Genomic DNA, 12,979 nt, shown 5'->3' with positions numbered 1-12,979 from the left:
GATGACATATTGTATAATGCACATTTGCAATGCACAGCCCGTTAGGCAGGCTTTTCTGCGGTGCAATAGCTCTACCTGCAGGCAATTTATAAAAATGCGGGCTCGGAGGACCTTTAAAATTAGACGCGTCATATTGATGATGTCATCAAAAAAGGACGCTACTCCAGAATACGAAACAGAAAAACGTGGAGCGCGCGCAAGATACGTTTAAGTATTGTTTTCGGGTCGTTCATCCAAAAAACACAAGTTGTACAGGTAAATCGATCGCGGCATTATTTTGTTTTTTTCAGAAAAACGCCAGCCTCTGTCGATAAGACATTATATAACATGCACTTGGGTGTACTATTAGCATGTAGCTGTAGCTTCCGTTTAATTGTCCCGTGTCTTCCCGAAACAACAGCAGACGTTCTTGGTAAATTACAATCGAGTGGTGGTACCCTAATCCCCCCAACACACACACATACTCACACCCCTAACCGTCCTTTCTGTCTTAGGGTAACATGGGTAAAAACAAACCAAAAGGCAAGAAGCAACCAAATGTTTTCCAAGTGGCAGCGAACAAGCACCTAAAGGCCAAAAACAAAGCGAAGCCCATCCGGACCAAGCTGAAACATGTATGGTCCATCTTGTCTTCATTGCATGGTCATTTTTAAATAATTATACTGAATGTCTTTTTTTTTTTATCATCTCAGATCAGTGCTGTGAAAAATGAGAAGGTAGAAAACCTTAACCAAATGTTTTTGCAAGTCCAGAAGGACGTCAGCGTTTCCAAACGCGTCGCTGCAGAACCAAAGAAACCAGCACAGCAGCTGAAGGCAAATAGACATTTTTATTGTATTATGTCATGATCAAAAATGTCATTATTTTTTCTTTCTTTAGAATGTCAAAGAGCCGCCAAAGGAGCCAGTAAATGTTGACAGTGCTGCTCAGCTTTTCTCTCAGCTTTGATGGATTTCAGTTGTTGTGCACATGTGATTGATAACATTATTTTTACCTACTTTATTTTGTAAATATCCATATAACTGTCATTAAATGCCATTATTTAAATTACCAATTACTCTGTGTACAAATCTATCATTACTGCTCTATTGTGTGTGCGTGTGTGTGTGCAAGAATAAGAAGTGCAGTGAGTGGGAGATAATGTCTCAATTTGAAGAATAAAGCCCCATATTTAGACAGTTTGATTGTGAGATCATCAATATGTTTTTTAAAGTTCAAGAATTTGTCAATGTGGATCCCCAGGAATTTAGTAGAGCTGACTCTTTCAATGTTTTGTCCGTTAATTTCTATGCAAATTTGGTCAATGTCCTTTTTTTTATGGGACCGAAATACAATGTAGTATGTTTTATTGACATTTAGGGAGAGTTTGTTGCATTTAAACCATATGTTTATTTTCGCTAACTCACTATTTATGATTTGTTCAAGTGTATTTGGATTTTTGTGGGAAAGAAACAAGTTTGTATCGTCAGCAAATAATACTTTATGTAGTATGGGTGAAGTATTAACAATGTAATTTATGTATAAGATGAAAAGGAGCGGCCCTAAGATGGACCCTTGAGGAACTCCATAATTGATGGGCTTGTATGAAGATTTATGGTTGTTAATAGAGACATATTGATGTCTTCCAAATAGATAGCTGTGGAACCAGTCTAACGCCAGGCCTCTAATACCATAGTGTTGTAAGAAGAATGTCATAAGAATGTCAATCGTGATGGTGTCAAAAGCTTTAGACAAGTCCAGAAAAATCCCAATACCATATTCGCTTTTATTGATTGCCCCGTAGATTTTATCAGTCAAGTCAAGTACTGCCATATATGTAGTGTTTTCCTTTCTGAAACCATACTGGGATGGGGCAATGATGTTTAGTTTGTTTAGATAGCTGTTAAGTTTATTGTAAACTACTCTTTCGGAAAGAGTAGGCAAGATTGATATTGGTCTGTAGTTGCTAAGATCGTTTTTGTCTCCTGATTTAAAGACCGGTGTGATATGTGCTATTTTTGCTATTTGTGGCACTACTCCAGAGAGTAGGGACAGATTAATGGAATATGTAAGAGGTGCAGTTATTATATTGGAGATGCTTTTCAGAATTTTACCTGAGATACCATCTGTTCCAGCTGAGTTTGAATTCTTCATATTCATGATTATTTTATACACTTCATTGCAGTTAGTTGGATTCAGGAAGAAAGAGCCCAGGTAATTACCTGATAGATAGTCTTTAAACGAGGCATCCTGAAGCTGACTGATTTTACTGGATATGTTTCTACCGATAGAGACAAAGTAGTTATTGAATTCGTTGGCAAGACCATTATTTCTGATGATGTTGCTTATATTATGATTGTGGTCAGGGAATACAAGTGTTAGCAATTCCATAGATATGAGCTTGTGAATTTATAAGGCCTTTTAATAAACCCACATTGAATTGAATTTAAATTAAACCTGTAATACATTTATTTTTTATTATTTTTGACCACCTTGAGTTATGTAATCAAATCAATAATGATCAATTGTGACATACCACTCAAAACAGGTCTTTCACAACTTTTATGTAACTGGTCGAATGTCATACAATAACAATAAGACAGACAACTTCTGAACAGGGCTTAACAACCACTGGCGTCAATCAAAATTTAAAAAATAAGGTATCTGATTTGTCATAAAAAAAAATTGAATTACAATCTCTCTAGTACAAGAGTTCAGTTCAGAAATACAGTGCCTGAACATCTCATCTCTTGGCAGCTTCTCGTCTTCTTCCTTGCAATTTTTTTTTTTAATTACTATCTCAATTGCACGCTTTTGTTTTCGACACAATTCATTTCAATTTGTTTCCAACACAGGAGGACACAGAACATTCGTAGGTTCAGTAAAGAGACGTCTGATAAGTGCTCCACGGGACACAAACACAATTCCATGAAGGAATATTGGACGGAGGGGAGACACATGAGCTAAAAGGAGGTAGGAGAAAGTGGCTAGTGTGGAGGTCAAAAGGGCAACTGGGGGGGCACTATGGCAGTAGATCTGCGCCATCAGAGTTTGGATTTAAAACAATTTTTTTTTTTTTAGCATCAAAATCCAACTTTACTCGGCCTATCAAGCTAAGCCCCGTTGATCATGTGACTCAAGGAGAGCTAGCAGTAAATATTATGGGTGGAAATTTCCTGACGTCCGATTGCTTTACTTGTGACAGTTTGCGTTGGGCGTTCACTTGAAGCAAGCGCGCACTTGGCGGCCCTTGAGCGGCTGCGGCGGGCGGTAGTTGTCCACCATGCAACACTCGGGCTCCCCCTCGGCTGAGAACAGCAGGCTGCGGAATTTGTCCATCTGCGGAGAGAAGAGACGTGACTCATAAAACCAACTAAAAGAATATGACAAACTAATCCAAAACTACAACTGATCGTTGCGTTTGGTCCAAAACAGAGCCACTCTTTCTTCTTCACAAACTCAACTCAACAAAGAAGCATTTGTACGCAAGGCGCTACCTGAACCGAGCTGATGCTGATGGCATCCTTGCAGACGATCCAGGTGACGCTCTCCAGCAGAGGGGGCGTGGTCAGGGACCCTTCGTACGTCCAGTAGTCCAGGCAGGAGGGCAGCAAGCTGCTTGGGTCGAAGCCCTTGAACGTGGTCTGCTTGCCCTGAGGGAGGGGGATGTGGATGGGGGGGGGGGCATTAGGATGACCTGACGCTAACTCAAGTCGCCACCACGGGAACATACTTTGGTCTTGATGGCACCAAAGGCGTCCAGAACCTTCTGGAGACTGGCATTTTCATCGCCGATCTAAGACGCGATAATTGTCAGCGATCCATGTTCAGAAGGTGAATTTTAAGTTTTGGTGCGAACCTGCAGGAAAACTCCCACCACAGCGAGTCCGTCGGGTTTGCTCTCAGCTTCGTCAAAGTTGCCATATTTGGTGTTCCAGTGCACCAGATGAAGCTGTGAAAACAAATCCCAAAAAATGCTTACAAATAAAAAATAAATTAATTTAAAAAAGTCATCTTTACCTCCGCAGGGTACTTATTCCCGGACACCATGTGCTCCGAACCCGTGTCGTCAGAAGCCCCCCAGTGGAAGTGGAACTGCTTGAGCCGGTATACCTCCGAGACGGGCCCACCAGTCAGAACTGCGGGCGGAGAGACGGACAGACGGAAGGACAGACCAAGAGACGGGAACGTTGAATGTTGAGAGTGACAGCGACAGACGACAACAACGAAACGAGGCCTCCTACTGTGAACCTGAGGTTGGATGAACATGTATGTCGCATCTTTGATTTGATTTGATATGTCCTATCCCAGCAGTCATCAGTTAACAACATAAAATACAATAAATAACACTTTAAAGTGCCATATTTAAATCACCCAAAAACAAAAGTGCTCGAAAAGGAGTAAGAGGAAGCAGAGCTTTTTAGATTCATACCCCTTTCTCACTTAATCCATTAAACTAATAAATCAGTTGAGGTTTCGCTTTCACTTTTCTTTACAATCTCTCTAACTTCTTTTCTGCTATAACCGCATCGAGAAATATAGATTTTGTGTTTCTCTCCCATTGAGCAGCCTCCATTCCTCCGGGTCTGCCTGTATCCTGAATCCTGTATCTGGATGGCGTCACTGATGCATGTATGCATGCAAAAAAAATCACCCTGCGGCGATGTCCTAATAATAAAACATGAAAATAAAAATGCACAGTACTCACCGGAGCTGTCCGTGTCATCGCGGAAGGTCACCTGGAAGGTGTGTCCGTTGTTGAGGATGTCCGAGCAGGTGCCCGGGTCGTAGTTGAGGCTGAGCGGCTTGAGCGCGCCGTCGTACGACGCCAGGCCGGGATTGATGTCGATGGGCGACTGCCGCGGACCGTCGGCGATGGGGAAACTGGCTGACCACTTCTCCGGACCTAAGGTAGGGGAGAAAACACATAAATAAATAAATGCTGCAAATGCGTGGATTTTACGTGCACCACTGCAGTAGGGGTTTTTGAGTTTTTCCTTGCCCTCCTGGCAGTTAAAGCGTATGTAAAGGCACCTTTAACATGCTCTAAAAACCACTCAGAATGTTCGACTATATTCACCTGTATTCAAATAATATTATAGATTGAAATGAAATTGCATTCGTGAGCCAAACGCAGTCAATTTGTGTGTGTTTCTCGATCTTCCGGCCCCTGTCATGAACCGCTCCATTCTGGATCACGTGGTACCGTGACGTAGTTAATAGGACTCCCCCCCTCCTTTTGTTTGGACAAAACGAGCCGATTTTAAGACCCCGCGGCCAGACTCAAATTCCCAGATTTAATAATTAACAATTTAATTACCGAAATTTTCTCTAAGTCCTCAGTCTAAATTTTTTGTTGATCATTAAAATTATTTTTCTGAAACTGAAAATTTGTTTGTCACTTTTCCAAGAATTGCCCCTAAAGTGTCCATATCAACTGCAGATTTCAGCATTTAATCCATTTCACTCCTGTATTCTGTATGTAACAACCAAACATCATGGTGTGTTTTTTTGTTTTTTTTTACTTGTCATGAATCAGAGGCATTTACAAGGCACTTTTATTTTTGTGTCTCATCAATAATTGAACACTGACCTGTGGCAAAACCATGAAAGTATGTTTACTGTCAAAATATCATTTTACATTATAATAATTTTTCTGGTCATGATATTACAATATAAAAGAAATTCATGAAAATCAGTCAAAGCGTTGGCCACTTGAAACCAGTGTATGGCTGTCCATGAGGGTTAGGAAAGCTGGCCCGTATCTTTCTCACACAGCAAAAGGGAAACGGTATTCTGTGGTGGCGAACAACAACTCCCCAACACCAACGGACCAATTGTCTGTATGCTGTGTGTCTGTATTTTCTGAAAGTACACAAATGTATTTATGAATTCAGGTTTCATTTCTTTGCTCAAGTAAATAATCAAAAAGTTGAATCTCTAGATCTAGGTTTATTTTTAGGAGTAAAGCTATGCTAATATTACACCTACTCGTGCTGTGGAAAATCCATAGCCTGATGGTACTGTTGCCTGTATTGTAGATAGGCAACTTCCAGCACCCAGTGGTCTAGACAATTGCCCTGGAAACTTGGGTGGTCAGTGACGCAGCTTAGTGGGGCCTTATCTGGTTCCAGCTCAGAGTATTCGCTCATCTTTTCAAATTCTTGACAACATGAAGACTCCACAGCAGATGTCATCACAACACATCGTGTACACGAACACCTAGCAAAGTACAATTTAAAATGACACTTTCGAAGTACCCAAAGTTAAACTTACAAAAGAAAAACCCTAAAAAATAAAACGTACACAAGAAGAGCCATAACGTGGCACTTGACAGCTGTCAGTGTCAAATGCAAAATGTAAACAAGGACCATGTGAAAATTAGGTCAATGCAATCTCCGGTTAGAATATCTTTTTTTTTCTTCCCATTTTGCGCTTAGGTATTAACAAGTAGAATAGTTTTAAATTATTCACAATTATCTAGGCAGTTAATTATGGGATATTTTGTTACGAACCAGTCAGTATTTCCAAGCCGATCCGCATTTTCCTGACCATGGCCCTGCCCGCAACCACGATGATCGCCATTTTCAGTTTGATTTTCTGGGGTACTTCTCACCAGGTCAAATTGGTACCCTTGTACCCCAGGAAAGAAATCATACTCTTCTTCATTTTCATCTGAAGAATCATCTGAGGGAGATTTGTCAGACCACATCGCTTCCGCCGCTGTATCCGCCATTAGGTTTACATGGGCTAAGCCAGTGGTCCCCAACCTTTTTTGCGCCACGGACCGGTTACATGTCAGAAATATTTTCGCGGACCGGCATTTATATAAATAAGTAATACATTTATATAAATAAATAAATAAATAAATAAATAAATAAATAAATAAATAAATAATACATTTATAATAAATATATAAATACGATGAAATAAAATGATACGACTGACATAAAAACAAGTACAAATGACAAAAATAAAACTCATTACGTTGAATTAGTGGGAGGACTGAGTTTGTTTCTCAGAAACGAGCCGGTCCCATCTAGACGTAATCGGAAACAATGACACCCGAAGTGATTAAGGTTTGTCTTTTATTGCAGGATGCTTGGTCTCCATGTGTTGAAGCAGTTTTGAATGCTTCATTGCCTGGTTAGTTAGCCTGTCGCCACATATTAGCTTTGCGGGCTCGACTGGGGAAACATGTCACGTGACCAGGACGAGTGTCTTGACCTGAATTAATTGATCTCGATAAAAAAAAATTCTGTGTGGCTTGGCGGCCCGGTACCAAGTGACCCACGGACCGGTACCGGTCCGAAGCCCGGTGGTTGGGGACCACTGGGCTAAGCAACTAGGCAACGCTCGGCGTCCTATAATCTACGTCACAGTCACTTCGGCAATTTCCGGGATGAATTTCAACGATCACATACAAACCGTTGATTTTTCATCGATTACTCCTCAATTCGCAATTTTATTCAAAATTTAACAACAGTTTCCTAAAATACAAGTCCATATTTTTGGGACCCCATAGTGTCTTTACATGCCCTTTAAGATCAGGGGATGTTGAGAATAATTGTCAATTTTGCACATGTGAAGCCCTTTGAGACTTGTCTGTGATTTAGGTCTATATAAATAAACTTAACTTGAATCCCTGATCACGAATGCAAGGCCAAGTGTGGCGGATCGGGATGAGAGTGAAGCTCACCGTTATTAGCGGTGTATCCCCACGCGTGAGACATGTTGTCACTTGGAGTGGATGCGGCTTCTTTCTTAGCAATCCTTCAAACAGAGCGCTGATATATATATATATATATGTGTGTGTGTGTGTGTAATATGTCTTGTCACCGTGGGATAGTGGGAAACGCAATTTCGATCTCTTTGTGTGACAATAAAGCAGCAGACTTTGACTTTGAAAACTAGTCATTTCATGCATGCACTTTTTTAACACCAAACCAAACCGACCCAAATTGCAAACAGGCTACATAAAATACATTTTTTTTTCATGCTCACTGTGGTACCTCCATACTTTTTTTAATAAAGCTTTTGATTCTGCAGACCATAGGCACATGATGATAAAGACACAAAGAGGTTACAAATGAAAAGGTAGGATGGACATATCCTTCAACACTGGCTCAAGCAAGGTGTTTTTCGGCGTCAGCTGTGGGGCGTTGTGAATAAATGTGCACCCCCGGCCGCAAATCGTCCCCATGTAGAAACTCACATTGTCTGGCCTCTTACTATCGTACCACTAGATGGTAGAATTGGACAAGAAATGCAATTTAAATGAACCTGAAATATTAGACTGTGATTACACACGGCACGGCTTGGCGTCCTTCAAGCACTGCTTGATAGTGTAATATTTAATTTTGGGATTATATATATGTATTTGTCATGATCATTATTTTCTAACAGGCTGTAATGATGTGTATATTTACGTTATCTGGGTAACGTTCATTTTTGTGAATTGCTCCTCTACGCTCTGTGTATAAAAAAGAAAGGAGGAAACGGGAGTTGAGTTGGGAGAGAGAAAACACATTTTTCTATAACATCAAACTACACATAAATTATATATATATATATAGCAGCTGACTTTCACTGTAATGTTCGCCTCGACCGCATTGCTGAAGCTTGCGAGAAAAGGCTGCCTCAAGATGCCATACAGCAGCGCCTCCTAGTGGGCACAAACAACAAGAAACTCCTGGACATTTCAAAATATCTTTCACACCCACTTAGTCTACCAATATAGTATACTTAATATAGTACATACAGGTATATATTATAATATGAAACACAATTGATCTGTTGGTGGTCTTAAAAGAGGCATTGTAGTATATTATATTCTGCCGCCTCAGAATTGGCTCACAATGGGCGCTCATAGAGTTAGCAGGGTTGTCGAAAGGCAGTCAGTTAGCTATGTTAGCGCCACCACATTTATGTACGTCAGCGTCATCGCCATATTTGATGAGGCAAAGTGGAGCGATTGATGAGGACGCCCCAGTAATTTGCCATTTGGGAAAAATATAGTAAATCAAAGATTTTCTATCTTGGGATAAAAATCTGTCAACTTCAGATTCACAGCAAAGAGAGATCGTTTTAAAAAAAAAAAATGTTACGTAAACGTGACGTCCATGTCATCTTCCGCTTCCGAGTCGCATGCGTGCGCCCATTGAATAACTTCGGTCAAAGATGGCGGGTCCACTGTGGCTGCGATGCCAGAGGTGGATCGTCGGTCGTGTCGCTGCGAATTTACGAGAAGCACAGTGGCACTTCTCCAGGCTTGGACCCGCGTCCGAGACTGCCGTGTCAGCAGGAAACTCGTGGCGGGATGACGAGGTGAGTGTGTCGCGATTGTGGGCGCTGTCAGAGAGGGGAAGGAAGGTCATTTGTAGTTACACAATTGTAATAACAGAATAGTTTTGACTTATATGGGGTATTTGAGAACTAAATTCCTGTTTATATATTTTAAACATCGTTTAATATAGTTTAAATTTTTGGTCAGAAGTTGTACTTTACATACTACGTTTATTATACCTTCATTCATTGACATTTATGTGTTAAAAAAAAAAAGGTTCTAAATTGTCATATGCTGAGCGATTATTAATAGAATCGAATAGACTTAATGCATTTCTTCTTATTTTGCACATTATTTATTGGATTACTTTTAACAATTTTACTGCGGGATGTTTGACCTTCCTGAGATCATACATAGGTGTGTCTATGTGGATGCCTACTGACGTTGCAATTCAATTTTTTTCCCTATTTTATTATGGGAGGAGATGAGGTGCCTGATTTTTTTCTGCCCCCTTTTAGATGCCACCATCGTTACAATTTAACCAGAAAATCCTTCCCAGGTCAACATCCAGTCCGTTATCTCTCACCAGGTGAGACTTGATGATTCTAATGTGATTTGATTTTATTATACTGTATTTGTAAGTGTTTGTTTTCCATGCAGACACAGGTATCCAGCATGTTCCAGGAGGAAGATTCACAGTGATGCCAAACCCAAAGACCCCTTCACACTCGCTCAGAAAGACTTGACCAGCTTATACGATGACATTAAAAAGGTAAATATAAATAAAAGGTAAAAATGCATGTAAGCCACTTGATTAAGTCGCCCTGCTCACACTCGCATGTTTTTTATTTTGTCCTAGGAGCTATTTGTTTCCAAAGAAGAGCTCAAGTCTTTATGTGATTACTACTTTGACGGAAAGGGGAAAGCCATTCGGCCAATGATTGTCATCCTGATGGCACGTGCCCTCAACATCCATAGCAACCAAGCAGGGTAAAAAATACACGCACATGTTTAGTAGGCATGATGTGTGATATGATAGTGTGTGATATGTCGTCTGTGGGGTTGTGTAGAGACTTACTCCCAGGTCAGCGCGCCGTGGCCATGATCTCGGAGATGATCCACACGGCCAGCTTGGTGCACGACGACGTCATCGACGGCTCAGACAAGCGGCGGGGGAAGAGGACCATCAATGACCTGTGGGGTGAAAAAAAGGTGCACGTCAAATAGCGCTCACTCTGGTCGCCTTCCTATGCCATGTATTTTTTTTTTTTGACTGTCATGTCCCCGAAGGCCATCTTGGCGGGGGACTTCATCTTGTCGGCCGCTTCCATGGCCCTGGCTCGCATTGGCAACATCACCGTGGTCAAAGTGTTGGCACAGGTTATTGAAGACCTTGTCAGAGGTAAAAGTAAAAATAGTGCTTGACTTAAGTGTGTGTATATTCACTTTACAGTATTTACTAAAGCACAGTGACAGCATTGTAGAGTTCAACAATTAATTTAATAATTTATTAATAAATCGCAGTAATTTGGGCGATGGGTTGCAATTAGATGGTTGAATTTTTTTTTTTTTTTTGTGGCACAGGTGAATTTATGCAGCTGGGCTCCAAAGAAAATGAGAGTGAACGCTTCAAGCACTACTTGGACAAAACATTCAAGAAGACGGCCAGCCTCATCGCCAACAGTTGCAAAGCAGTATGTACGTTCTGTCTGCACGACACCCCCCTCTCTTCAGCTGTCTCAATGTCATTCCTGTTTAAAACTCGTCTCACCGCAGGTGTCCATTTTGGTCAATGCGGACCCTGACGTACACGAGATTGCTTACCAGTATGGAAGGAATGTTGGGATCGCCTTTCAGGTACTTTCAGGAAAAACATGAGAATATAGTGCTCAGATAAATATATATAAATCTAATTAACAAGTAATTCATTCATTGCTAGCTCAGTTAAAACAAGTGTATGAGTTCAATCATTTGTGTGCAGCTGGTGGATGACGTTTTGGACTTCACGGCAGGCGCCAGACAGTTGGGAAAACCATCGGCCGCTGATCTCAAATTGGGCTTGGCCACAGGACCCGTTTTGTTCGCTTGTCAGCAGGTCAGCTTCGCCACACCTCGACCAAATTATATATTTTTTTTGTATAGTAGAAATGAAATGATCATTCAATTTGTCAGTTCCCGGAGCTTCACGCTATGATCATGAGACGCTTCAGCTCCAAAGGGGATGTTGACCGAGCTTGGCAGTACGTTGTCCAGGTACCCCAAATTGGCCATATTTTATTTTCCTTGTTATGATTGCTTCAATTAAGTGTCTTCAATTGTGTGAGCAGAGCGACGGGGTGCAGCAGACCAACTTCCTGGCGCGCCGTCACTGCCAGGAAGCCATCCGGCACGTCAGCCGGTTGCGCCCGTCGGCCGAAAGGGACGCCCTCATCGCGCTCACTCACATGGTGCTCGCCAGGGACAAGTAAGGTCCAACTGGAGGGGCTTTGCCTCAGGCAGCTAGCCGTGTCAGCGTGACCCTGCCCCCTCCTCTCCATCATGCAAGATCTGCCATCAATGACGTCTCTTTCTACCTCGACACAAAGAGGGATTCACGTTTGACAGCCGCACACTGTTAGGCCGTTTATTAGATACCCTCATATACAGTGTATGTGACTCGATGGTTATTTAAATGCTTTGCATGAAATCTTTGAAGCACTGAGCTAAGTATGTTGCTACATCTTGTACTGTACTGTAAACCCAAATGTGTGTACTGTGGAGTCATTAATGCTTGGGCTCCATTCGCACTTGAAATCTTACCGAAGTGTCTAATCATGGCCTTATCATCTGCAACCATTGATCAATAAACTTTTTATTTTATTGCAAAACTTACCCTGTGTTGATGAATCACCACGTGTGCTTGTCGTATATAGAACTGTTTATTATAAAAGGCTGTACATTAATTTTTAAATCAACATATTTTACACAAATGAAGGGCAGCGTGGACTTGAAGCCAAATTTTCTTGTTGGATGCACAAAAAACAAATGCGAAGGAACAAATGAAAACAAGACCTGGTCTGAACTCAATGCAAACAACTGAATGAAAGTTGGTAGGACTCAACGTGGCTGCTTGTCAAGAAAAGTGTCTCAACATTTTTTTTTAACTTCTAATTCTTTAACATTACGCCAAATTAACTTTGCATGGTCGGAATTAGTTGTTGGTTTTTAAACTGGCTACCCACCCTCAGAAGAAAAGCTGAGGTTATGCTTAGCAATTAATCTAAAGATTAAGATTAAAGTCCCAATGATCGTCACACACACACCTGGGTGTAGTGAAATTTGTCCTCTGCATTTAACCCATCCCCGTGTGATTTTAATCCATCCCCTGGGGGAGAGGGGAGCAGTGAGCAGCAGCGGTGCCGCGCTCGGGAATCAGTTGGTGATCTAACCCCCCAATTCCAACCCTTAATGCTGAGTGCCAAGCAGGGAGGCAATGGGTCCCATTTTTAAAGTCTTTGGTATGACCCGGCCGGGGTTTGAACCCACAACCTTCCGGTCTCAGGGCGGACACTCTACCACTAGGCCACTTGTTTGCGTAACGCTTCGATGCGAAACATTTCCTGTCATCAAATATGCTGCATGACAAAGCCAAACCGAAGGTGAACCCGGAACTAACATTGCATTACCAGAAAATTTTATTTTTTTTGCATTAAAGGATGCTAATGTGTGAACGCA

At 41.5% G+C, this 12,979-nt stretch overlaps 3 protein-coding genes across 4 annotated transcripts; 2 read left to right on the top strand and 1 right to left on the bottom strand.

Annotated features, from left to right (window-relative positions):
• The first annotated feature begins 108 nt into the window (after window positions 1-108).
• Window positions 109-1,050, top strand: rbis (ribosomal biogenesis factor). 2 transcript variants are annotated; one of them, XM_061266116.1, is made up of 4 exons: window positions 109-255; window positions 495-614; window positions 693-815; window positions 880-1,050. In XM_061266116.1, exons 2-4 carry the CDS (start codon window positions 501-503, stop codon window positions 946-948), a joined length of 306 nt encoding a protein of 101 aa, XP_061122100.1. In that variant the 5' UTR covers window positions 109-255; window positions 495-500; the 3' UTR covers window positions 949-1,050. The 2 variants fall into 2 exon arrangements, with proteins under 2 accessions (XP_061122100.1, XP_061122101.1); XM_061266117.1 differs by lacking the exon at window positions 109-255 and adding an exon at window positions 262-412.
• Window positions 1,051-2,609: 1,559 nt separating this feature from the next.
• On the bottom strand, window positions 2,610-6,564 carry LOC133143993 (carbonic anhydrase 1-like). Its single transcript, XM_061266330.1, has 7 exons — window positions 6,495-6,564; window positions 4,688-4,885; window positions 4,000-4,118; window positions 3,839-3,931; window positions 3,713-3,775; window positions 3,477-3,632; window positions 2,610-3,318 (listed from the first exon to the last, which is right to left on the bottom strand). Exons 1-7 carry the CDS (start codon window positions 6,562-6,564, stop codon window positions 3,199-3,201), a joined length of 819 nt encoding a protein of 272 aa, XP_061122314.1. The 3' UTR covers window positions 2,610-3,198.
• Window positions 6,565-9,118: 2,554 nt separating this feature from the next.
• pdss1 (prenyl (decaprenyl) diphosphate synthase, subunit 1) lies at window positions 9,119-12,383 on the top strand. Its single transcript, XM_061266113.1, has 11 exons — window positions 9,119-9,306; window positions 9,784-9,854; window positions 9,926-10,037; window positions 10,125-10,255; window positions 10,336-10,477; window positions 10,556-10,667; window positions 10,850-10,959; window positions 11,042-11,122; window positions 11,247-11,360; window positions 11,438-11,518; window positions 11,593-12,383. The coding sequence occupies exons 1-11, from the start codon at window positions 9,160-9,162 to the stop codon at window positions 11,731-11,733; spliced, it is 1,242 nt and encodes a 413-aa protein (XP_061122097.1). The 5' UTR covers window positions 9,119-9,159; the 3' UTR covers window positions 11,734-12,383.
• The last annotated feature ends 596 nt before the right edge of the window (window positions 12,384-12,979 follow it).

Source organism: Syngnathus typhle, linkage group LG19 (assembly GCF_033458585.1).
Source record: "Syngnathus typhle isolate RoL2023-S1 ecotype Sweden linkage group LG19, RoL_Styp_1.0, whole genome shotgun sequence".
In the NCBI taxonomy this organism is placed as follows: domain Eukaryota; kingdom Metazoa; phylum Chordata; class Actinopteri; order Syngnathiformes; family Syngnathidae; genus Syngnathus; species Syngnathus typhle.
The sequence above is the reverse complement of the archived record's forward strand: the minus strand, read 5'-3'. Positions and strand labels throughout refer to the sequence as shown.

Bases quoted from the DNA above. Each gene is read 5' to 3' on its own strand.
- pdss1 (XM_061266113.1), top strand. From the start codon at position 9,160: ATGGCGGGTCCACTGTGGCTGCGATGCCAGAGGTGGATCGTCGGTCGT. The intron at 9,307-9,783 runs GTGAGTGTGTCG...GCCCCCTTTTAG, and splicing joins ACTCGTGGCGGGATGACGAG to ATGCCACCATCGTTACAATT. The intron at 10,256-10,335 runs GTAAAAAATACA...GGGGTTGTGTAG, and splicing joins ATCCATAGCAACCAAGCAGG to AGACTTACTCCCAGGTCAGC.
- LOC133143993 (XM_061266330.1), bottom strand. From the start codon at position 6,564: ATGGCGATCATCGTGGTTGCGGGCAGGGCCATGGTCAGGAAAATGCGG. The intron at 3,932-3,999 runs GTAAAGATGACT...TTGTTTTCACAG, and splicing joins GGAATAAGTACCCTGCGGAG to CTTCATCTGGTGCACTGGAA. The intron at 3,776-3,838 runs GTTCGCACCAAA...ATCGCGTCTTAG, and splicing joins TGGTGGGAGTTTTCCTGCAG to ATCGGCGATGAAAATGCCAG.
- rbis (XM_061266116.1), top strand. From the start codon at position 501: ATGGGTAAAAACAAACCAAAAGGCAAGAAGCAACCAAATGTTTTCCAA. The intron at 615-692 runs GTATGGTCCATC...TTATCATCTCAG, and splicing joins TCCGGACCAAGCTGAAACAT to ATCAGTGCTGTGAAAAATGA. The intron at 816-879 runs GCAAATAGACAT...TTCTTTCTTTAG, and splicing joins AACCAGCACAGCAGCTGAAG to AATGTCAAAGAGCCGCCAAA.